General features: G+C 40.1%; 2 protein-coding genes and 1 non-coding gene across 5 annotated transcripts; all 3 read right to left on the bottom strand.

The window, feature by feature from the left end:
- Positions 1-21: 21 nt before the first annotated feature.
- Positions 22-5,847, bottom strand: arhgef3l (Rho guanine nucleotide exchange factor (GEF) 3, like). 2 transcript variants are annotated; one of them, XM_055049572.1, is made up of 13 exons: positions 5,506-5,847; positions 5,141-5,186; positions 4,998-5,045; positions 4,419-4,472; positions 4,187-4,294; positions 3,896-4,054; positions 3,463-3,525; positions 3,280-3,376; positions 2,917-2,993; positions 2,570-2,827; positions 1,569-1,739; positions 1,272-1,467; positions 22-540 (listed from the first exon to the last, which is right to left on the bottom strand). In XM_055049572.1, exons 1-13 carry the CDS (start codon positions 5,541-5,543, stop codon positions 293-295), a joined length of 1,563 nt encoding a protein of 520 aa, XP_054905547.1. In that variant the 5' UTR covers positions 5,544-5,847; the 3' UTR covers positions 22-292. The 2 variants fall into 2 exon arrangements, with proteins under 2 accessions (XP_054905547.1, XP_054905546.1); XM_055049571.1 differs by having other exon boundaries at positions 4,998-5,048; positions 5,506-5,846.
- Positions 5,848-6,219: 372 nt separating this feature from the next.
- On the bottom strand, positions 6,220-23,043 carry uba1 (ubiquitin-like modifier activating enzyme 1). Of its 2 annotated transcripts, none has more exons than XM_055049558.1 (26): positions 22,831-23,043; positions 19,702-19,818; positions 19,566-19,624; positions 19,300-19,468; positions 17,085-17,219; positions 16,894-17,000; positions 16,709-16,799; positions 16,495-16,627; positions 16,319-16,416; positions 16,001-16,147; positions 15,423-15,599; positions 15,192-15,299; positions 15,024-15,104; positions 14,495-14,647; positions 14,083-14,248; positions 13,771-13,967; positions 11,535-11,599; positions 11,239-11,434; positions 10,037-10,111; positions 9,749-9,938; positions 9,495-9,580; positions 8,589-8,681; positions 8,164-8,355; positions 7,762-7,863; positions 7,576-7,676; positions 6,220-7,252 (listed from the first exon to the last, which is right to left on the bottom strand). In XM_055049558.1, exons 2-26 carry the CDS (start codon positions 19,816-19,818, stop codon positions 7,117-7,119), a joined length of 3,174 nt encoding a protein of 1,057 aa, XP_054905533.1. In that variant the 5' UTR covers positions 22,831-23,043; the 3' UTR covers positions 6,220-7,116. The 2 variants fall into 2 exon arrangements, with proteins under 2 accessions (XP_054905533.1, XP_054905534.1); XM_055049559.1 differs by lacking the exon at positions 22,831-23,043 and adding an exon at positions 21,225-21,462.
- Positions 7,968-8,078, bottom strand: LOC129372583 (small nucleolar RNA U6-53/MBII-28). The gene has a single exon (XR_008607263.1). It is a non-coding gene; the product is annotated as a small nucleolar RNA U6-53/MBII-28 (small nucleolar RNA).
- Positions 23,044-23,276: the final 233 nt, after the last annotated feature.

Genomic DNA, 23,276 nt, shown 5'->3' with positions numbered 1-23,276 from the left:
GTCCACCCATGAACACCTCAGTGAGCTTTTATAACTGTCAGTTTTTATTAAAATACAGGCGGTTAAACATTTTGTTGCCATTTTACATTCACATTCAGCAACAGGAACACTGTTCACAGTCAGCACACTATGACAATCACAAAAATAAAGAAAAACAAATAGAGAAACTTTTTTATTTATTTTTTTTTTGTTGCAATTATCTGAGTCTTTAATTAAAACTGTTCATAAAATAGTCCATCTGGTTTGGTTTCTTTCGCTCTCCAGAGGGGCGTCCGGGCGAACGGTCCACGAGTCAGCGACAGGTGTGGTCTGCCATGTCCGTGTCCGAGCTGAGGCTGAGATCCGCTATGTGACACAGCGCGGGGTCAAGGGGCAGCGAGAGCGGCGACTGGCTGGTGTGAGCGGTCCTGTCCCTTGACTGGACGATGGCCTGGCGCAGGCAGGTGATCCACTGCTGCTTGCTGAACGAGTCGTTGGCCTGCAAGCAGTAAGGGTTGACTTTGGAGCGCCCTCTGCTGCTCACACGGAAACAGTTCTTCACTACAAGGTGACGGAAAGAGGAAGGAAGGAAATTGAGTGAAAACAGTTGTAGGTTTCAGTTCAACTAACAGAGGGCTAGAACTACTCTCACATTGAGGTCTGCTTACGGCCTGTGATTCTTCACAAGCACATGAATATCACAACATGACTTTAATAAAAAAATTTTTGACACTTATTGAGTTGGTAAGTTCAAGTAAATTGAGATAAAGAAGAGTCACTTCTTCCAACTCCTTTTCAAACAGAAGAGTTGTGGTAAACAAAATATTTCGATCTCGGTTATGTATGCACATGTTTTCTCTGTCCTACCGATTGATTGTCTTATTGTTTTTGAAAACCTGTTTGAAATAAAAAATAAAAGAAATTCATTAGAAACTGAAAATCTGTGTTAAATTCTGATTATTTGATGCATATTTTTTTTTATGTTTTAATTGTTTCATAAACATGAAATGCCAACAGCTTTGTAACCTTTATGGTATTGAATTGCCATTTTTATGAAAAGGGAATTTTAAAAGAAGTTTAGATTTAGGGAGAAAAGATAAATGCATATCAATGCTCAGAAATAAATTGACTTATTCAGAATAGTTCGGCCTTATATTCACGTTTGTACTAGATTCTGAGATTCCAGGATTTTTTAATTTGTTTGTTTGATTACTGCCATAATGCCCAAAAAAAAAAAGTAATAAAAAAATCTGTCATTTTATTTCTAATCCAATATTAAAACAGCAAATGACCTTTGTCGTTTCCTCCGGTGAATGCTCCTCTGAAGGCCCCTCCTCCTCCAGCCTCACTGTCTGGGATCTCCTCTAAATTGATCAACGTGTTGGGCAGAGGCTGCCGGTACACGTTGAACATTTGTCCTCTAACGTCTCTGTCATCCCCTGGTCTGGTCAGCACCAGCGCCAGTTCAAACAGGAAGACATGCAGCTTCTGTTGCACAAAAGCCAGAAGAAATGTAGTTGGTAACAGATATTACGACTTACAAATAAAGGCACATTTGTGTGAGCTGGTGTCAGGGACGCTGCACACACCTGCCCCTTGTTGGTCTTGAGCTCTCCGTGGCAGTAGAGGAAGCGGGACTGATGGATCTCAGGTATTCTCTGGCTCTCTTCGAGGTATATCAGCCCCCGCCGGTAGAACTGACACTCGGCCTCCCCCGTCTTTTTGTTCACCTCGGCCACGACGCTCTGAATCAGCTCCAGCTGTGGTCAACAAAGCATTGCACAGAGTAAATGTTTTTCTGGGGCCATTTGTGTCAGCAGCAAAGTTTCTCGTCATGCGCATTTGTCATTATTTCGAAAAAAAAAGTAACAAAAAGCCTAAAAAGAGGAAAGATATCATTTGGATAAATATAGTGTTGTTCATATCCCAATTTTCAGTCTTTTTTTTTTATTATTAATTTCATAGATTCACTAAGATTTTACTTTCAAACCTCAAACCTCTTAATGAAATGAGCAGCTTATAATGTTATCTAGATAAAAATCTATCTTAACCATTAAGTTTAGCTTCATTTTAAATTCTGCTGGTAACCAAAACACCAACATCTCTTCCTGCCTCATCCATAACAGAACTGAAAATGGTTAGAAAGGATGAGGTACGATAACATCCTCTGCATCATTCTTTTTTGTTGTTTGTTCGTTCTCAATGGAAATATAATTCGTTTATATAGTCTCTCAATAACAAATACACCATTACTCCACAAAACCATATAATTCTTAATTGGACTACTTTACATTGCACGTTACATGTTTTGACTTTTTTTTTTCACCTAAATGTGTTTTTTTCGCCCATTCTTTTCTAAATTCAAATGCTGTAACTGCTTTAAGATAGAAAAAAAATGACAGTGTGAGCAGGCTGAACCAAAACCCTCAAAAACACAAAGAAAGAACTTCTTTTGGGTATGACGTCAAACTAATAGTGAGGTTTAGCTAAGAACGAAGGACGTGCAGACAGACCTCACCCCAGCATTCCAGATTTTCAAAGTCCACTCAGTTCAGCACTGTAAGGCCACAGGTCAATAAAAAATACTCACAGCATCGGGCAGCGTGTCCTCATCTGGGTGGTCTGGAGGCGTGCACTTCTGTATCTCCTTCAACAGCAGTGGGTATTTGACCAGGCGGCTTCTGGGAAGGTCCAGGAAGTTCCACAAGTCCAATTTCCTACTGAACGAAGACTCCTGACACAGGCGCAGGAAATGATCGACTCTTTTGTCCTGCTTCTTCTGGTCCAGCAGAGCTTTGGCTCCCACCTGGTTGCAGCAGTATGTGACGTAGGCTTCCAGGCAGGGGAACTGCCAGGGGAACGAGACGAAGTGTGAAGCCAGAAATAGAATGTGCCCCCCTTCGTCTTGCTTCTCTTGCTGGCAATGAAAACACTCACCCAGTTCAGCAGAGTCGGCCCCACTTCGCCCACCGTCTTCTCTGAGCCCCTCAGCCGCTCAAGACGAGCCAAAAGATCTGATATGAAACAGACAAAAAAACATTCTCAACCTAAAAGGACAACTTTTGAAAAAAAACAAAACAACAACAACACATCATTAAGGCCAAAATGGAAAATTGTATCTGTCATGATAAAGAAATCAATGCATCCATCAGTTTTATACTGAAATAATAGGCTAAAAGAAGCACATTTGATGCCTCTTATTTACTTGGAACCAGAGACTTTGACTGCATGTTGATGATCAGGAAATGATGCGTACTGAAATATTATTAGTCACTGAGAAAAAGAGTTCATATCGTTTACCCTCATGCAGTGGAATCAGGGAGTCTAAAGTCCCAAAGATTTGTCCGAGTTCACTTTCTGTCAATATATCCAACTTCAACATGGGCTCGTAGTACACCTAAAAGCATAAAAACGCATTGGAAACTAAGAAAACGCGAGCAAGTACGTATATTTTCCTGCACTGTGTTCCGTGTCAGCAAGTACCTTCTTGACCAAACTGAGGTCTTCTATGAGTTGCCTCTCTCCCTGCGTCAGCTCATAGATCACCTGCAGAGGACAAAACGTTGCACACGGCAACTTTAGACATGTCGGTGGAAATAAAAGACAAATTTCCGCACAACGCTGCCTGGGATGTAAACTAAGCGGAAACCCCGCATGAGCTCTCACAGCTGATTGTTTAATAGCGGAAGTTGAGCCGCTTAGTGCCAGCTCACATCCTCTTTCCTAACACCCGTGCAGGGCAGCTTCAGAGAAACAGTGCGAGCTTGTCATCCCACCCACACTGCGACCGCAGCCTCACAGCTCGTCCACAGAAACCCCGCCTCCCCCGAGTAGAAAAAAAAAAAAAAAAACAGCATGACAAAAATAAAAAATAAAAAAAATTGACAATTGTGTAATAAAATGGTCAAATTCACACCTCTTGGCGTTTGATCTCTTTTGCAGTCAGGTCATGGCTCTCTACAGTGTCGCTCCAACACTGGCTGTTGCGCCGACGTGGAAACGACGAGGCTTTGGGGCGAGCGCGCAGGGGCCCAGGGGGCAAAGGTCGGGCATCGGTGCGAAAGCTGATGGAGCGCTGCGAAAAGAGAAAGCATGAGGTATATGACTGCAAAAATCACATTAACGTCATTGCAAGGTGCAAAATATACACGGGGACGTGTGTGTGTGTGTGTGTGTGGGGAGGGGGGTGTGTGTGTGTGTGTGTTACCGAAATAGACTGCCCGATGCGTTTAAGAGCAGCAGTCTTCATTGGCGTTATGACACCTGTCAGGCTGTTGGACTTTACCACAGGTTTGACCTTTTTGTTTCTGGGCTCCTGAAACAGATCAAGGCTAGAAGTTAAAGAGTCTTGGACAAAATACACACAAATGTCAGAAACTTATAGGGTTAGTCTGGAAACAGTTCAAATAGAGAGAGAAAAATAAAAACTTAAAGCAAACCTCTGAATCCTTGTGATCAGACATAATTTCCGCTTCTTCCTCTTCCTCCTCATCCTGATGGCCAGAAAATAGAATAGAGAGGTGAAGGCGACATGAAAGAGAAAGACGTTAAAGAGTGCTGAGATGTTGCATGGTGCACATCTCTCATTTCCTGTACAAGGTTTTCAAAGAGGAAGAAAGTTGAAACTGTGCCTCAGTAGTGAAGCACAACATGTCTGCCGCTTTTTTTTTTTTTTCCTTTTAACCCCACTAACCACAGCTGCTGCAAATTTATTGCAGCAATAATTGAATAAAGTTGAAATGGAAACAAAATGCAAATACATGACATTCATTAATTGAAAGCAAGCACACCAGCAACTTTCTGAAATCCCAGTAGACTCAATACAAGGTCTTAAGGGAAAAAGAAAACAAGAAAAACAAGAAACCTACTCTTAAAATCAGCATCTCGCATAATGTTCACCGCTTTTGTCAGTTCTGCACTCAGCATTGTGGTCACAAAGGTAAAGTTGACAGGCTTCCGCCACTTACTGAGAAAAGCAAGAGATATGACCGTGCGCAGCATTTCAGATTATTACTCACCTCTATGATTCTGATGACTGGTTCAGGAATCAGGTCTTGTTTTCGCTTCTTCTAAAGACAGACATTTTGCAGAATATTTATGCACTGCATTTCAGACTTTGGGTGACAAATACATGCTCTATTAAGGGGTCAGGGTTGCTTACCCCAGCATGGTCACAGAGGACAGAGTGAGTGTCTCCTGACACTGACCTAAAAAGAGAGGGTAAAAAAAATAAAAAATCTTAAGTCACAAATCAGATGGATTTTAATGTACTCTAAACAGTTTCAGCTGCAGGTCATGCACCACTGCATTATGACATGGAGGGATTTCAGTTGTCAGTGTGGTGAACGGAAACATCAAGCAAAACTTTAGTCATTGTTCAAAAAAAGAAAAGCTTTTCTTTTAGATCCTCCAACAAATTTGATGATCAGTCTCATCACAAACACATTTAAAAAAAACAAAAAAAAAAACTAAACAAACAAAAAAAGCAAGCAAAGTCAGAACTGTGCATTTCTACAACCACCATACCAGGAAGTCCTCATTTCACCAGTCTCCTCCACTTCCATCTTCTTCCTCCTCTCAGTGCATCTTCACAGAAATTAAAGGCTCCGCTCTCAAAGTGAGAAATGATCCAGCTGTGAAGGTCTCCTCCGTTCGGCCAGCCACCGAGCAGTTTTGCGTCGAGCTGGTTTAAAGTTTGGCGTACTCCTTCCTCCTCACCTTCTTCCTCATCTCACAGCAGACCACATCCTTTACTGTTACGCATAATCACGTATCCGCTCTTCTCAGGGAGGAGCGTTCAGAACTTCACGTTAAACTTCACGGTGCAACCTGAACGTTGGACCGCTTTAGAGTTTATTTAAAAGCTGCGTTGCTGTAGACTAAAAGAACACTTTAGAAACTATGAGCCAAAACAGGAAGTGAGATTGACTTTTTTTTTCTACTCCAAATTGACTAGTTTATCTACATATAGGAAAAAAATGACAAAGAACTGTTTTAAGTTTGATAAAACGCAATCTGTTAAGGGATTTTCCTCTGAATTTAGAGGTTGGTGATAAGCTGATGGAGGCAGTTTCCCAGAAATGCTGCTCTGTAATGAAACCCGATCACCCCAAACCAGGTCAGACAGGAAAACGCATGAATCTCAATCTGAGACACCCGTGCTTCGAAATCCTCAAACACCAACAAACACTAAGACACACAAGCACAATTTTGTCAGAATAAAAACCACTCACTCTAATGCATGTTTTACATGTTTATTCACTATCACACTAAGTGCTCCCATATCAAGATACATCTCATTGCCTTGCTTATTTCGGTTTTTATTATTTGGAGTTAACAAAATAGAAACGAGTGTTATGAACTACCAGATGTGTGCCAAATCTTTCTTTTTTTTTTCTTGTATCTCCCTCCCCCAAAATAAAATACAACAAAAACACAAGAAATAATAATAATGAGAAATAAGGGAAAAATAAAAATAAAAATCACGTCATGTGCAAGAGCCCCTTGGAGAGTGCTGTGGTGAGGGAGGAAGGGGTACTTCAGACTGGGAAGAGCATTCTGCCAGTGTGATACCATTGGGTTTCCAGTCAGAAAATATCTACATGGTCATTCTTTGTTTTCTCGGGTAGCTTGGTTTTAATTAATGAAATGGAAATTATAAAAAAGGTACTTTGAAATTTAACTTGTGATGTGTACAAGGTAAGACGAGACGAGGGTTTTGATGACTAAAGAGAGCGAGTAGAGTGGAGGGAAGGTTGCTGGGCTGGATTAAAATGGCCCTTATTTACTGTGAGGACGATCGTTTACGCAGGGCTTATTGATCAACCGAGGAGCAGCAGGATGTCCAGTATACATGCTCCCTTCCTTCAATTGCACCCACCATAGAGCGCCAACTGGATCCCTAACCCATACTGGTCTCCTTTAGTCAGCTTACTGGGGTTATGTACAGTCAGGCACAGGTTTACGCAAAAACCCCAGGCCCACAAAAAAGAAAACAAGGAGAAAACAGAAAAAATAAAAACCCTGATTGATCCAGTAGAGCGGACTTGGATCAAGCTACCCACTTCAGAAAAGTCCCCTTTTTGCTGCCCTCCCCCTGCATCTCCCACCCTCCGGTGGGTGGGCTCAGTGTGGGGCTCAGCGGATGGTGTATCTGACATAGGGCACTTCCACGTCTTCGTCCGTCAGGTCGTTACAGCACAGCTCAAACACCAGGGCCTTCACGTGTTTGCCCAGCTTCTTTTTGGACACCTTAGTCACAATCTCAGTCATTCTGCAAAACAAAGGAGAAATGAGACTGAGCCAATAAATTAAAAGAGAAAACCACTATTAAATATCAATTCATCTCTATGTATGCAGCACTCTGAACAACCATTATTATGGTTTATTATTTTGTTACTGTGCTGCTGCAACAAGTGAATTTCTACTCTATTCTAACAATCAGCTTGGTATTATCCTTATGATTGTGCATACCACAACATTTAGTATTAGATATCCTAGACCAATTGTCTTATGTAGCATTCCGAAGGAGAACAACCCTTAGAATAAGATCACTGCGGTAAGTATTTGTACTTGTTATTGTATTTGTACACTCACGGTAGGTCCAGTCTCTCTTTAAGTTTGGCAGCAGGCATGAAAAATGAATACAGCATGGACACTCCCTGAGAAAGCATGGTGATCTCCAACTTATGCTCATTCTGACAAAAGGGGGGAAAAAAATCATCAGGGATATTGTAGACAAAAAAAAAACAAACAAACATGGAGGAAAGGAGCTGAACCTACTTTAAAGTAGTCAAGGAATTGTCGGAGTGTCATTTCTTCCCCGTTGGACTGCAGCCCTTTGACCTCAAAGCGATCCCACAGAGTCCAGTCGATCTCGTAGTACTGCAAATGAACCATCGAGAGTAAAGGTTATCTACAGCGTAGATCTCTACCTGCAATGTGTGAACAAGTTTGTCTAGATAAAAAAACAACAACAAAAAAACATTTCTCCTCAGCACACACTGATACCATCAGCGTGAGAAGGTAAGTTGAACTCACTTACATCCAAGCAGAATGCCTAATGTATCAGTATTAGCATGGCTGGATCATCATTGGAGCTTCACAGTGCGATGGCAGATAATCACTAGGCTTACAATGCATGTTGTGTGTGTTAAGACTCAGACAGAATACATACGTGCTTACCTTGTGTTTGGGAGCAGCAATGGGCTCAGAGAAGGCAAAGAAAGGTAGGGCTAAGTTCATGAAGCCATTTTTGAACGAATCCAGTTTTTTATGCCCTTGGATTATCTTGAAGAGCTCCAAGCACACTAAGCCAACCACTGCAGCTGTAGTTGTGGCAATAGCAGGAATGATCTTGCCAGCAATCAGCTTGCTCTAGAATGGACAGAAAAAAAAAAGCATGCATTAAAAAATGAATAAAAAAAGAGGGAGAGAGAGAGAGATAAGTCTTACACAATTACAAAGAAACCCAGGAATTTCTAACCAACCAACAAAAGAAAACAGATGACAAAAATGTGAAACACTGATCCACCATCAACAAAAGCAAGTACATTTTAATCTAAGAGATGAGGAGGTAATCAAAACAACAATAATCCAATGTCTCCCACCTTGTGCCTGTCAGCAGGAGGAATGTCGTAGTTCTCCGCTCTCAGATTGGAGGCTGCCACGATGAAATCCATGTGAAAGTTTGCATCGTCATCCTGTGGACAGTCAAAAACAAGAAGATAAATGGTAGCAGGTAAACCTGTCACAATAAATGATTAGTCCCATGATAAATTAAAATGACCTTGATAATTTCCATCTTATTTTTTAAAGAGCAATTTTGTTTACACACGTGTCTGTGTTTTTTTTTATACTTTCTTTTTATTTATAGTTTATGGTTATTGTGTTTTGGATGTTTAAAATGTCCACCAATTTCAGTGGGGAGTATCATTTACAAAATTTGAGGTTGTGCTTGAGAGAGGCGAACTTGCATTATTGAACCGTTATCAATATATTACTTAAAAGGTCACAAAATGGCAATATTATGATTTATCGGAATAATTTATGGGACAATTTATCCTCCAGTAAAGTTTGTTGTTGTGACAGGCCTAATGGTTCATATACATTTAAACTTGTTGTGCTCTCCAATCCGAACAATGAGATGTTTTTCCCACTTTGCAACCACTGAGTTAATAGAACCAAGACAAAAACTGGACACTTTCTGTAGTACTCCAAAAAACTTGAGAGCAAACAAACAAATTCATCTTATTTTCCAATATTTCCATTGACTAAAACTATAATCTCAGAAATTATAAATATAAACAACTTATGCACCCAATCTGTCACAGCTGGAACAGCCACCAATAAACCATTCTTAATTTCCATATTTTAAAAGAGCATTTTCCTTTTGACCCATAGCTTCTCCTATTAAACTAACCTGTGACATATAAGATAATAAACATGAAATTGTTAAATTGCAGATTTCCTCACAGGCAGTTTAATCGGACAGAACAGATCCCAGGATCAAGTACCTTTTCAAAGTCGATGGGGCTGAGTTTGAACTGGAACGACTCCGGCGTAGGCAGCTGAGACTTCAGTTCTTCCAGTTTGGAGTCATCTGTGTGTCAAGAGATTTCACTCAGAACTCCGAAAGCATTCAGAGATGCATGACATGTCTTTTTTAAAGTTGTTTAAAAAAATACAAAAAAACATTTTATTTGAAACTACATTAGCTTAAAATGAAGACTGACTGAAGTCCATCTTTATTTCAATTTGCACTGCTTACCAACAGAGGAATTGCTATTTTGCAGCTCCTGATCAGAGACATGAATTTTAACCCCAGAGCGAGGGGTAAAAGTTGGCACTTTGACGTCCTGCAAGATCTTGACCACACCTGCTCGGTCAGTGCTACCTGGCAAGCCATACGTCTGGGCGAACAGGTTTGCAGCTGCCAATACATAATCCACATGGAGGTCCTTTAAAAAATAAAAAAAGAAAAAATTAGTACCTTCTTCGCAAAGAAAAATTTTAATCTTATAATCTAAGAAGTAGATATCCTGAAAATCTTTCTTACGTTGCTAGTGCTGAAATCTAAGGGGTGAGGACATCTCTTTGGACCAGACCAGAAGGGGGCGCCTGAGCTGGTGAGCTGAAACACGAGGAGCAGAATAAATACTAACAGAACACTCATTTACAGGTATATCTCTATGAATTACTATATTGTGAAAAAGTTCAATATTTGTGTCACTTATTTCAGAAAGTTAACCTTTACTAAACAAATTCAAGTATCTATAGCATGTTTGATGGGTCTGGCTTATGAATAAGAAAAACCCAAAATTCTGTCTCAGAAAATATTGGGAATATTGTGAAAAAGTCAAAACACTGGAAACTCATGGAGTTGCACCGTAATCAGCAAACTAACTCAAAACACCTGAAAAGGTTTTCTGAACCTCTAAATGGTCTCATTCTGTCACAAGGCAACACAAACACTGGGAAGACTGCTGTCAACAGAATCGAAGAAGAGGATAAGCTACAAAAGGTCATTACTATAGAAACTGGACGCTCACCCAGAGAGGTGCACAAATATAATCACAAAATGGAAGAAAAAAAGTGAAGCAGAAGAAACTACAAAAGCAACAGCAATAACCTAGAAGATTAATCTGACATGTCAAAAGACACCAGAAGAAAAAATTAAGATGACATGAAAGCCGCCATCACAATAATCTGGGCTTCTTGAACAATCCAGCAGAACCACAGACTGATCGCCTCCGTTCCACGCTGCACTGATGCAGTAGATCGTGCAAACGGAGGCCCGACCAAATAATGAGCAGGTAGAAATGAGAAAACAAACTCTATTCTGGAAATCCTAAGAGAAATTCTAGTTTACTGAGCTTTGATTTATTATTCATAAGCTGTAGTCATCAAAATTACAAGAAATAAAGGCTTGAAGTATTTCACACTAACTAATCACTTTGTAACAAGAGTAAAATAATTTTGTGGACATTGTATCAATACAAAAAAATGACATTCTGACAACAGAAAAAACTAATGATCTGAAACTTGTCATTCTGTCATGACACTCTAGAGATAAAATATATCAGAAACTAATCCAAAACTAATTAAAACTGAGTGCCAGAGTTTAATCAGTTAAAGATTATAAATATGTGACCTGTTGTGTTACGGTAGTTGACTGATGTGCAACTTCCACCATGTTGTGTAAGCAACAGAGTTTTTTTTGTTGTTTTTTTTATCCAATATAGACAGACTTGTTTTTACCTGATCTGGGGGGAAGTTGTGCAATAGCTGACGGATGTTGTTGCTATATTGGCACTGCCAGTGATTGCGAGCCCAGGCCACACAGTCAGCCCAGCTGTGCGGGCAGTCTGTGACAACACTCTTGTACACGGCGTCCAGAACCTCCACAGGCTGAGCTCCTGGCAGCTTCAGAGTTCGCTCCATGAACTTAGAATCTCTACGAGATTTGAAGAGATCGAAAAACATGACAAAAATTGGTTACGGTTTCGATCATTTAGCGTCGAAATTTGCTGATATTGGAAGTGTGTGCAGCTCACGTGAGGTACTGCATGGCATTTTCTGGAGCTTGTTTGAAGAGCCCCTCAAACTCGTCTCGGGCCCACTAACAGGAAGATCGAAAATAAACTGAGTTCAATAAAACAAGTTTGCAGTTTTAAAATACGAGTGGAAGGACAGCAGCATGTACTTTTTGAATAACACCATGACCACTGACGGTGAACACCAACTACCTCACAGTCATGGCAGCCGTTAGACTGTGGCAAAAACTCAGGCTCAAGTGAGCATTTGGCTCAAGGCTGGCATTTTGGAAGGACAGGTTTAAGACAAGACCCACATTATACGGTCTGATCTAAAATAAGAACAATTTTAGTTTAAAATGCTGAAATAATTGAAGTTGGTTCAAAGCAAAACCTCAAATACACAGTAATTGTGTATTTATGAGGGTTTTGAAATAAAATATATTTTGAATGTGTAGGTAGCTGAGGGTTCTTTGCTTTAGAATCAAATGCAATCTGGAGTATTTACCAACCATTACAATTTAAGGCTTTGTTGAGTTCCCCCGAAAATCTTGATTTCTAATAAATGAATTAAATGTTCTAAATTAAAGAAAAATTAAGACACATTTGTGTTCTGCTGTACATTATTAAAAAAACCTATTACCAGGACTACTTGTAGTTTTCTAAATAAGTAGTTGTAGGACAGTAACCAGGGTTACCTTTTGTCTAAAAAGTTATCAAATGACTCATCCCCTAATGTCACAGCACATCTGAAGGAACGGCTGTCACGCGTGTTGCTTATTTTATATGTGAACACTGCGGCAGAAAATTTAGCGATACTACAATTAGTTATACTGTAGCGACAAAATGGTCCAACGACGACGAGGGCAACCAGCAAACTAAAACAGTATGAGGATGTAGAATTATAAGTGGGGGGGAAAAAAAGGAATTTCGAGTGTCTTTTATGAGTAATCAAAGGCAACAGAAACGTACGCCAGTGTTTCAAACCTCGAAAAAGAGATGCCCTCGTCAGGGCAACCAGCAAACTAAAACAGTATGGGGATTTAGAATTATAAGAGGAAAAACAAAAAACAAATAAAAAAAAACCCACCCAAGATTCAGCAGGCAATCTCCCTCCTCCCCCTCCACGGGGGCTTTTTGTAGGCTCTAGTGTACTTAGGCTGACAGGAAAGGGGTAGGTAGAGGGGGGAAGACGTGCGGCACGTATCGCCGGGTCTGGGAGTCAAACCTGCGACGGCTGCGTCGAGGACTCAAGGCCTTCAAACGTGGGTCGAGCCATCTCCTACGCCACCACAGCACGCCCAGCAGGCAATCTTTTGACCAACCAGATTTATCTGCATTGAGGTTTGTTTTGGTTTGCCATGACACTGGAACTGGGTAAAAACACAAACGTGGAAAAGCCACTCCCCTTGTGCCTTCAGTTAACCTAAACCGCTAATTATTCCAAGTCAAATGAAAGGGGTGAGTCAGAGTACCAAGAGGGTATGTGACTAATCGCTGGATACAGAGCATTGGTTGTGTAAGTGCAACAGTGAGTTTTCCTGCTGTGGCAAAGTTAGCCAGGAAACATCTGTGTAATCCTTGGAGCAGTGAGCTTAACTGACAGAGCCTTCAGTACACAGAGGAACGCCAGTTTGAATTCAACTTGAGGCAAAGGGTGGGCCAGTTTCCCACCGTAAGGTTTGTGACATCTTGGCAGACTGAACTCAACAAAAAGCAAAATAGTAAAGGTGATTTAAGGTCACAGGTCAAAACATTTGGCATAAAATAGAAAGTGGACTGCGTTTTGCCCCGAGAGACAAAAGCAATCTAGACGTTTCCTCAAGTTTCAGTGTAGTCAATTTAAGATTTATAAATTAAACATAAACATTTATACTCCATTCACTCAGGAACTTGGGTAGTTAAAAGGTAACTTTATCTCTGGCATGTGAACCAAAACTCCTATTTCTTTCACGTTACAGAAATGGATAAATATAAGATGACAAAAAGGTCAATTGATTCAAGATCTGGACACATTTAAGGCCAAAAATTAAAGCAAACTAAGACTTCTTATTTTTAAACATCCGCAGGATCCCTCTAAATCAATCCGAAGGAAATCTTAACATTAAGCCACGTTGATGCACAGCATCAATCTCTCAGCAAAACAAAAACAATACTGTCACATCCATTGAAACTGACAAATATCCTGAAATACAGCAACAGATTTTTCTCTCATTATGTTTCTGTCCAACCTGAGTGCATTAGTAGGTCTACATACCTGCAGTGTGTGTTCAATTGCATTTGGAAAGTTCTTCAGGGTACAGATGGGGATGGACTTCTCAGGCGGGTCTTGGCTGGAGCTGTAAGACTCTGTGAGAAAGGGGATCACGACCTGGATGTTGCCTTTCGTGCCCAAAGTACCCGACTCCAGCAGGGGTTTCCGATAGTAAACACACCGCCGATCCATGTACATGCCTAAACATCGGGAAAATAAGACAACTTACTGGGCAGAAATCTTTAAGGCTCAATTAGATGTTGTCATCAGGATGTGCACAGGGTTAGGGTTAACATTTAAATGTCACCAACTTACGTGCGTCGACATTGTCCAGTGCATTAGCGACCCCATTTAGACTTTCGAAGAAGTCGTCATCGTAGACCCTCTCTGTCTCTGGACCAACTCTGTTCTGATGAGCTGTGATCTTGAAGGAGGGGTTCATTTGCTTCACTGCAGCAGCAGCTGTGTCACTCTTCATTTTCTGTAATTGTGAGTTTTGAGTAAGTGGAGGAGGCCATGATTTTCTTAAAGAGTGTCTTATTCTAATAATCAATCAATGCTTTTAAACAAAAATACAAGATTGGTATAAAGCAGCGGAAACACCTGCACAGTACTTATAACTCCTCTTTTTCATACAAAATTTCACTCAAGCACTATCCAGAAGGATATCCAGGCCAAATGTGCAACATGTTTGTTTCTTCCAATAATCTAATCGTATGAGACTGACCGTGACATCAGAGGGTCTGAAGAGGAACTGTCTGTTGAGGTTGGATTTCTCTATGGTGTCCATGTCAGTCACGATGACCTCGCCCTCCTCACTGGCCAGACCAATCATGGCAAAGTTTTTCAACAATTCGCAGCCAATGGCTCCAGCTCCGACCTGGGAGGATTTCATGTTATGCATAGAATGAAGCTGAAGGACTGGTTTTAAAACGAACATTTCTCACATACAAGCCCCGTCTGACAAAGTAACAGCCAGAAATTGTTGACAATGTTTGGTACCAATATTTTTAGAGACTGTGACAGTAATGTGAACAATTATACTTTGTAAAAACAGTCCAAAAATGTTTAATTGTTGCCGATTAAATGCCAGTTTGGAGCAGCACAGAATAATATTCTTAGATTTGTCATTTTTTAACGCCATCAGTTATTTCTAATCATTCTATACAATCCTTTTAAACATATGTAAAATGAAATGTGAACAGATTTAAATCCTAAGCATCTTAAAAACAGAGTTCTGTCACTCATTTCCTCACCAAGAAGTAGCGCTGGTTGGCAAGGATTTTCTGCAGTTTACTGCCGAACACTGCAATCTGCCCGTCATACCGACAATTCCTCTGGGAAAAGCAAAAAAGAATATTATTTATTCATATGTGTTTTCTCTACAAAGATGACATTGGTGTTTGATCTGCTCTGAAACCTACAGGGCTGCACTCTTCCTCTGTGAGCATAAACTCTTCTCCTTCAGAAAGGCACTCCAGCGCATCAAAGTATAGCCACTGCATTACAGGCATAAATTTCCCTGTGGATGCCTGATGGGAGAAAATAAATAAATTCAAACGTTTATATTAGCTCAAAATAGTTAACTGTTAATCTGAAAAAGAAAAAAAACATCGCAGACAAAGGGTTCAGTTTACATGAGACATTCCACTGACCTTCATCACTTCCTGTGCAGCCACTCCACCAATGAAGGCATTGACAGGCGAAAGATCACCAGCAGCAAGATAAGACATCATTTTGATTAGAGCCTCATCCAGCTGCTCCACTTTGGCAGACCCCGTCTGGGCAGAGTTCAGCTCTTTGGCCAGAGCCAACAACTCATCACCATCAGCCTGGTGAAAACACAAAACTTTCCATAAATTGCCTAAAACATGTTCTGCTTTGCTATGCCATTTTATGTGTAAATCTGCTCTGTCTAAATACAATATTTTGATTCAGACTGTTTACATTTGGGATCAGACAAGTCTGCTAACTAATCTGACTGGATTGTACTGGTAAAACCTGCATTTTGTGCATCTGAAATTCAAAATAAATTAGGCTTGATTTTTTTTCTTATTGCCTTTAGATGGCATCCATTATGACTGTGAATTACATTAATACATATAAATTTCAGACTTAGTCTAACGGCTTGAATCTTAATTGCTAAGAATAAGGGCAAGTATGAACATAAAGTTGAAGTAGAAAGCACTAACAAACAGGTTTAACAAGAAATGGTCCACAGAATGAGGCACACCTGGCTCCAAGGTGTAGGGAGGCGACTGTGCTTCTGCTTGAAAGCATGGATGGCCTGAAAGCCTATGTGTAGTTGTCTGGGACGATCGAACTTGGCAAAATCTGTCTCTATGAAGTCTGGTAACACCAGGGAGGACGAGATGGATTTCTGTACGGGAAGGACGTGAATATTAGTGACACAAGCTTCATTTATTATGATTGGTTGCTGCAGAATTCTGTTTTAAGAAGTTCTGCTGATTACTTGGCATCATAAAACAAGACAAATATTTTTACATAGTTTTTCTTTTAAGTCATTATTTAAGGAGAAGAAATAACTTACAAAACTGATCTTCTTGGGCATCTTAACCTGAGAGACAATTCCTCCTCTGACATAATCTGAAAAGCCAGTTGTGTCGCAGATACTGAAAGTGTACGGGCCTAGGAGAAAAGCAAAACCAGTCAACTTTGGAAAAGTCAAACAGAACATCACTATAACTGAACATTAAAAATTCTCACCAAGAACTTTAATCTCCACGGGCTGACAGCCATTTAGATCCGTCATGCCCTGAATCTCAGTGAAGGTTACATAATCTCCACTTTCAAAGCCATGGCGAGCCTCATCAAGACAAGTTACCACACCTGGATTGTCCTGAAGGGGAGAAAAACCCCAAATACATTTCAGTATATTTTAAACATTGAGAACTTACCTCAATGTTACAAGTAAACTTACCTTGGTGATCATGGAAATCATTGCACTCAGTGGCTGCTCTCCGTTGGTGTCGTACACCACCATCTCCTCTCCAAAGTCACAGAAAAGTTGGCTACAAAATAAAAAGAAAGTGTTCATATGTTGAAAGATTAAAAAGGTCAAGTTGTTCACTTGGGAGTGTCCCCTAAAGTGTAAGTCAATCTTACCCAAACAGACCACGCGTGTCTGCAACGACCAGCTTGATTCCTTTGTTGTGGCACAATTCCCCCAAATGCTTCTGCTCAGCTAGGCTGGAGTTAGTAAGCACCACCACCTGGATTCAAACACGACTTACTACAAACTTTTCTCCTGGTGCAAAACAGGCGACAAAAAGGCTTGGTTCTAAGGCTGTTCATACCTGGAACTTGGTAAGGTAGTCCTCAGTGAGCGCTCCAGTATACGCCGTCACAGGAACGTAGTTGTTGAGTTCAGCCAAACGAGGTTGACTCACCTCTGCTCTGTTCTTTCCCAGGTCCTCTTCACGAAGGTAAAACTAACCAGAGCAACAACATATTGGATTAAAAAAAAAAAACTTAGAGACAGCTGGTGAACCTAAAGCAGTTTGCAATTTTTAAACTCTTGGACACATTTTCCCCAAACAATAGCAGATTAAAACTTAAACATGCTCAGCAAAGCGCATATTAAGAGTAAGTTCAGCAATAGTAGATATGGTTATCCAAAATGTTTACAAAATTAAACATTTGTAACTGTTGAGACAGATATTAATGGTTACTGATGATCCAACTAATATACAAAGCATCTCCTGTCTAATCTATCATCATAGAGTTTACATTACTCTCACATTTTGGCCATAATCCTGAAAATTATGGAAAACCGCAGTCAAATTACCTGAACATAGCTTTGCACAAAAGACTTTCAACTAAAAATAAAATATCCTGTGAAATACTGAATCTCCACAGACGGAGAAACAGAATCCTCCTTTTGGGAGAGTTGCTGTAAACCGAAGTCCAACATGACAAAAGATGGATAAACTACATTGACATGTTGATAAATCTGAGTGGTTGGTTTATAAATCAAAGTAGGAGCAAAATTCAACCAAAAGAAATTAATGTGTACATCAGGTAGCAGATGAAAGCTGGCATGTATTGGATCTAGTTTGATTATGGTGACAAAAATCCCTAGAACGATACTACAGAAATAAAAATCTGTTTAATTGCGGCAGTCTAATTTTTTCACCCATCAATTGGGTTAAGAAGTTGGAAAGCATAATTTGTCTCAGGTGAAACTGTAATATTTTTGTACAACCCATTAAAAATTAACAATCTGGCCAGAAAAATACTTAATACTCGTGCAATCTTAACATTCTGTTTACGTCCCTAGCCCTATGGGTCAAAAATGACCCGCCCTAACAAAAGCCCCCAAATAAAGCAATTTATTTGAATTTGAACTCCAAAATCTATTTTGCATGAGGAAACAATGTTTTATTTATCAATTCAACTCATTTTTATCAGGTATTTTTTGGTTACACTATTCAAAAAGGCAATAAACAGTATTACATTTTTCTTTTTACGACAAACAGTCATAAGTTTTCTTTTACACAGTAAATGTTTATTATTGTAATTATATAAGTGTGAAGTAATTACTGCTGAATTAACTATACTGAAAGGGGGGAAAAAAGTCAACAATTGTAACTTTTTTGTCAACAGTTCATTCTTTTATACTGTTTAGGTCGTCAATTATGAAAATACTTCTCTAATACAACAACCAATGAACTTTTTTACTGCTGTTTAAATTGTTTTATATGGTTGTCTGATAAACAGAAATTGTATTAAACTTGTCAGTTTCATTTTAGAAATGGGTCATTTTGTCAAATAGTGACAACAGGATATCTTCTGCATACTACAGTCTGTTTTAAAAGCACATGTGATTCTAAGTTCACACAGAATCACAATGTTTTAGTTGAAGGTGAACTGAAATGTTCAAAAAAAAAAAAAAAAACTAATATTAAAAACTTTAAGAAAGTTACATTAAAAAAATATATATGCACATTGAATTTCAAGTTAAATGGTTTTCGATTGCAATAACTGTCTTACTATAAACTCGTTACCTAAAGGAAGGAAGTATGAGAAGGGGGACTGTTATTAAATGTACTTCAATGTAGAAAAGAATGTTTTTTAAGTTCATGTCCTAATCAAATATTAACACCAAAATCATTCAAATACATACAACCTAAATACAAGCAAGTTCATGTCACTGACATAAGAAACACACATCTTATATTGTTGAATGCATTTCTACAGCTTGTTCAATTAGCCAACCAGCAGCTGCTGAATCAATACAATTAGAGGCTTTGCATGTATGCTGGTTATAACCCGGACAGAGACCATAATAAATCTACATCAGCAAATGGGTTGCTTAAGTGGAGGCTGTTATAGTAGAAAGTCAACCACAAAACAACTGACTCAAAAACACACTAACTGTCCTCCAGACCTTGGATATTAAATAAATTCGAATAAAATGCAAATATACCAATTTGCATATTTTACTAATGATTTCATACATTAGTAAACTTAAACAAAAGTTAAAAAAATATCTGTGCATTATCCAAATACCTGGGAAGAGAGATCTCGCCATTCTGCAACTCCTTGGTCATGCACAGTGACACTTCGAACCCCTCCCAAGATGACATTCTTCGCAATCTCCACTCCAAGTCCTCTCATTCCGGAAATGAGGACATTGGAGTTCTGCATGCGCTTCATTGCTTCATGGCCCAGCACATATCTGGAAGAGGAGTCCGACGACATTTAGTAAATCAGAACAAAAGCCAAAACAAAAAAAATAAAGAAAGAAAATATGAGTGTACAGCAGGATGACTTACAGTTGTCTGGAGTACAGGCCTTCATCAATCTCAGCATCATTGCCATTCTTAGCCATGCCCTGTGAAGAGACACCAGTGAGCAAAATCAGTATATCTGAAAATTAGTTGATTGAAAAATTAATTTATTTGCACTTACGTTTGCAGGTGTATGGGACAGATCAGTTCTGACAGAGTTAGAGGAGGAGCAGTGGGATTCCGTCTTCGTCTCTGTTCCTGACAAGCGACGCTTCTTGGACAGCGGCGAGCTGGACATCTGTGTCAAAGTGCAAATACTATTAACTCCCAAAAATCTTAGAGCAGCTGAAATTGAAACTTATAACATTAACATCTGATAAGAAACATTACTTTTTTTATTTTTAAAATGATTAAAACTACATTTGAAATCTTAACATTAAACTTGTTATACTCGAGTTGCAATGTTGCCATCAAAACACAATAAAAGAAGAGCAATATATTTGTGTGTGTGTGTGTATATATATATATATATATATATATATAAACAATATGCATAATTTATAATGATTGTTTCTTTGTTGTGTGTCTAAGTGGAGGAAAGAGGAAATTTAGCTTCAAGAGCAGCTGGGCTGGCTGCAGGCCAAGCAACAATCTGATGGAAAAAACGAACTGAGCCAGAGAAGACACATGAATAGCAGCATTATGTGTTCTTTCATGCAAGGAAAGAACACCGATTTGTTTATGTGCGTCTATTGTTCATTATGTGGCTTTTTTAAGGACTGCTAGCATCGCCACAACAAAAACAGCTGAATCATTAAAAGTTCACTGCAGTAAAAAAAAAAAGAGAGCAATCCACACTGATTCACCAGTAATGTGCTGCACCAACTGCATTCAGATAACGGATCTCACATCTATAACCTTTTAAAAACATAGAAAAACTATTTTGATAAAAGAAAGCATCAAGAAACAAATCTGTCACAGGGGACATAAAAGAAGGGCCGCAGTGTCTAACACAGTGACCTCAGACTCAACATTATCGGCCACTATTTCCGCATTGAATGCTGCCGACTTACCTTCGCCCCCTGAGCCAGACTAAATGCCTCGGTTACTTCTATCAAATGTTGGGACAATCAGGTGGCCAAAAAAAAATCACCAAAGAAGAAGAAAATATTTATTTTGTAACCTAAAAGTAAAAGCTACTGGCATGATACAGCAGAACCACCCGGCTAATACAGTAGTTTCAGACCGTCCACCAAGAAAAGAGCTTAGCTACAAGCGATCGATTTAAAGCTCCAAAAAATATAGAATCCAGTGCGAGTCGACGCCACCAAAAGACGAGTGATTAGGTAAGTTCAGAGTCACTAATCAGTTAAGTGGTTTGGCAAGTGGTCAAAGACGTAACATTAATAACTTAGAAGCAAGAAAACACCAGCTTCCCTGCCCATCCATTAGCCGCTCGGCCGAGGCCTGCACCATCCACAGTGCGGAACACAACTTTACCAGCTAGCAGCTGCGGCTACGATATTAACCTGCTCTCAAAACCAACGAACGGGTTTATGTGACAGCTACCTACCAAAGCTCGTTCTCTGTTGAGGCACGATGCGACTGGACATTCGCTTTACGACTCTCAGTCAAAACGAGAAACCACACGAACGGAAAAAACAAGCAAGAAGACTCGTGCTTCATTGATTTATCTGCTCTTACCAATATTTCTTCCCGTTCCCTTCCCTACGCGAACCCGCTCCTCTCCCGCAACGTGTAGATGTCAGCGATAACGATGAGTGCAAATTCGACGATCGGTACCAAAAAAGAAAGGGTGGTATGGGAAAAGGATGGTCGGCGCTATACTGTCGAGTCACTATGCCGTTGAGCCGAAAGTCTCTTCCTATGCAATTGCGTTGCTGGCTTCGCGACTGCAGACGGGAACAAAACCAAAATGGCAGATGGGGAGAAAGGGGCGGAGGAGCTGTGACGGAAAGGGTGGCTGTTAGCGCACGATTCCGTAAGGCTCTCATCCGATTGGCTGCTGGTGCAGATTAGCCCACCCCTGTTATTAGAGGATGCATGCCATGTATAACAGTGTACAATGAACTGCGAAACGTCAAGCCATGTAAGAAATACGAAAACATGCCACTATGTCAAACAGACGGATATGCAAAAAATAAAAACAAACATCTATTTTAAGAGATTCCTAAAGTAATGCAACTGATCAGTGCTGATGTACATCTAGCAACACCTTTTGTTTCAGTAGCTCTCTAATGAGAGGTCAATTTATTGTAAAACTAGATGCGCTCAATGCTTTCACTGGACGTAACCTAATCAACTGTAAAAGGGAAAAAAATATTAACATACAAATAAAACGAAATTCGTGTTATCATGATTACATCTTTTGTTGCATCAATGCTAGAAAAGGCAATGCATCATTCTTAGTCCGACTTAAGCAATTATTGCCAAGTCTGACGATGCTCAATGCAGCGAGGAATGAAACAGGTACATAAGACACCTAGTTGCATGCAAAGTGATGCTGATCGGCTGGGCACCCAAGATGAGGTTAGTGGGTGAGCATTCCTTGGAGATGAGTATTGGGGGAGGGGGTGCCCAAGCAAATGACAAAGGCCCATGAAAAAGACTGGGCCGCATATTCTAGGGTACACGTGTCGGAGGGGATCCCTTAGTTTTCATGCTCCCATTTCGAAATGATCAACACTGTCCCCATCGTTCTTTTGCACTCGAAACAATAAGGTCAGAACAACAGCCTGCCCAACATGACACGCTGAACTGACCACTATCACGTTACTGTGGTAACACCGAGAACCGAGCATCTTAACATGATCCCGAAAAAAGCACATTTGGCTAAAATAATTATCTTCGTGAGGTTTTATGCTCCTCGAGGCAAGTTTCTCTGACTTTGGCTCCCGAAATAGCCTGTATCTAATGTTTGCAGCAACTATAGCTCCACAGCTACTATTTGACACATTATGATCCTAGACAATCGTGCTGTCCACAAAAACGTGCAAATGCTAGTTTAATGTTATCTGTTCCGTGACACTGCCTTATTAGCATCGGTTAGCAGAGTAAGTAGACGAAAAGATTCAATTAGCTAACGGTAAGTAACGTTAACAACTATCAGTAACGCAAATCAAAAGACTGCGTAGTTGTTAGCTTGTGTGAAGCTAGCACTTCGGCTATCTAGCCACCCAACGACTTTTTTCCTTCTTGTGCCGCTATGTTAGCTGCCCAGCTAACGTTAGCCAAGTAGCTGGGGCTAACGTTACCGAGGCGAGAGATTACACAAGTGTGCAGAACTTACCACATCCGATATTACTCGGCCTGATTTGGAATATTAAAAAAATGCGGCTTCTATTTGAGCGAGAAACCAAACAAACAATGTGACAAGTCAACACAGCCGCTGACGGCCAACTGAAAAGTGTGTCAGGCTGGCGGGCTCTGTGTGAGTTTTTTCCACTGGACGTCTCCCTGGCCGGCTGTTCCCGAGCCGTTTCCCCTCACTCTATTTCAGTTGAAAGCAAAGCAAAGCAGCAACATGTGCACGTTACAGGCGGGACCAACACTCTGACCTAAAGGACTCAACGAAATGTGGCGAGAGTAGATTTTGTTCCTGCCACAAAACTTAATCAATTTTTAAGTGACTCGCACGACAGTTAAGAATGCTACTTGTATTTATCTTACACTACCGAGACGTTGTACAATATATCAGCAATAAGCGCCTAATACTATTTGACACCCCTATGCTTT

The sequence above is a fragment of the Poeciliopsis prolifica genome, unplaced genomic scaffold (assembly GCF_027474105.1).
Source record: "Poeciliopsis prolifica strain line A6 unplaced genomic scaffold, Auburn_PproV2 SCAFFOLD029, whole genome shotgun sequence".
Taxonomy (NCBI): domain Eukaryota; kingdom Metazoa; phylum Chordata; class Actinopteri; order Cyprinodontiformes; family Poeciliidae; genus Poeciliopsis; species Poeciliopsis prolifica.
The sequence above is the reverse complement of the archived record's forward strand: the minus strand, read 5'-3'. Positions and strand labels throughout refer to the sequence as shown.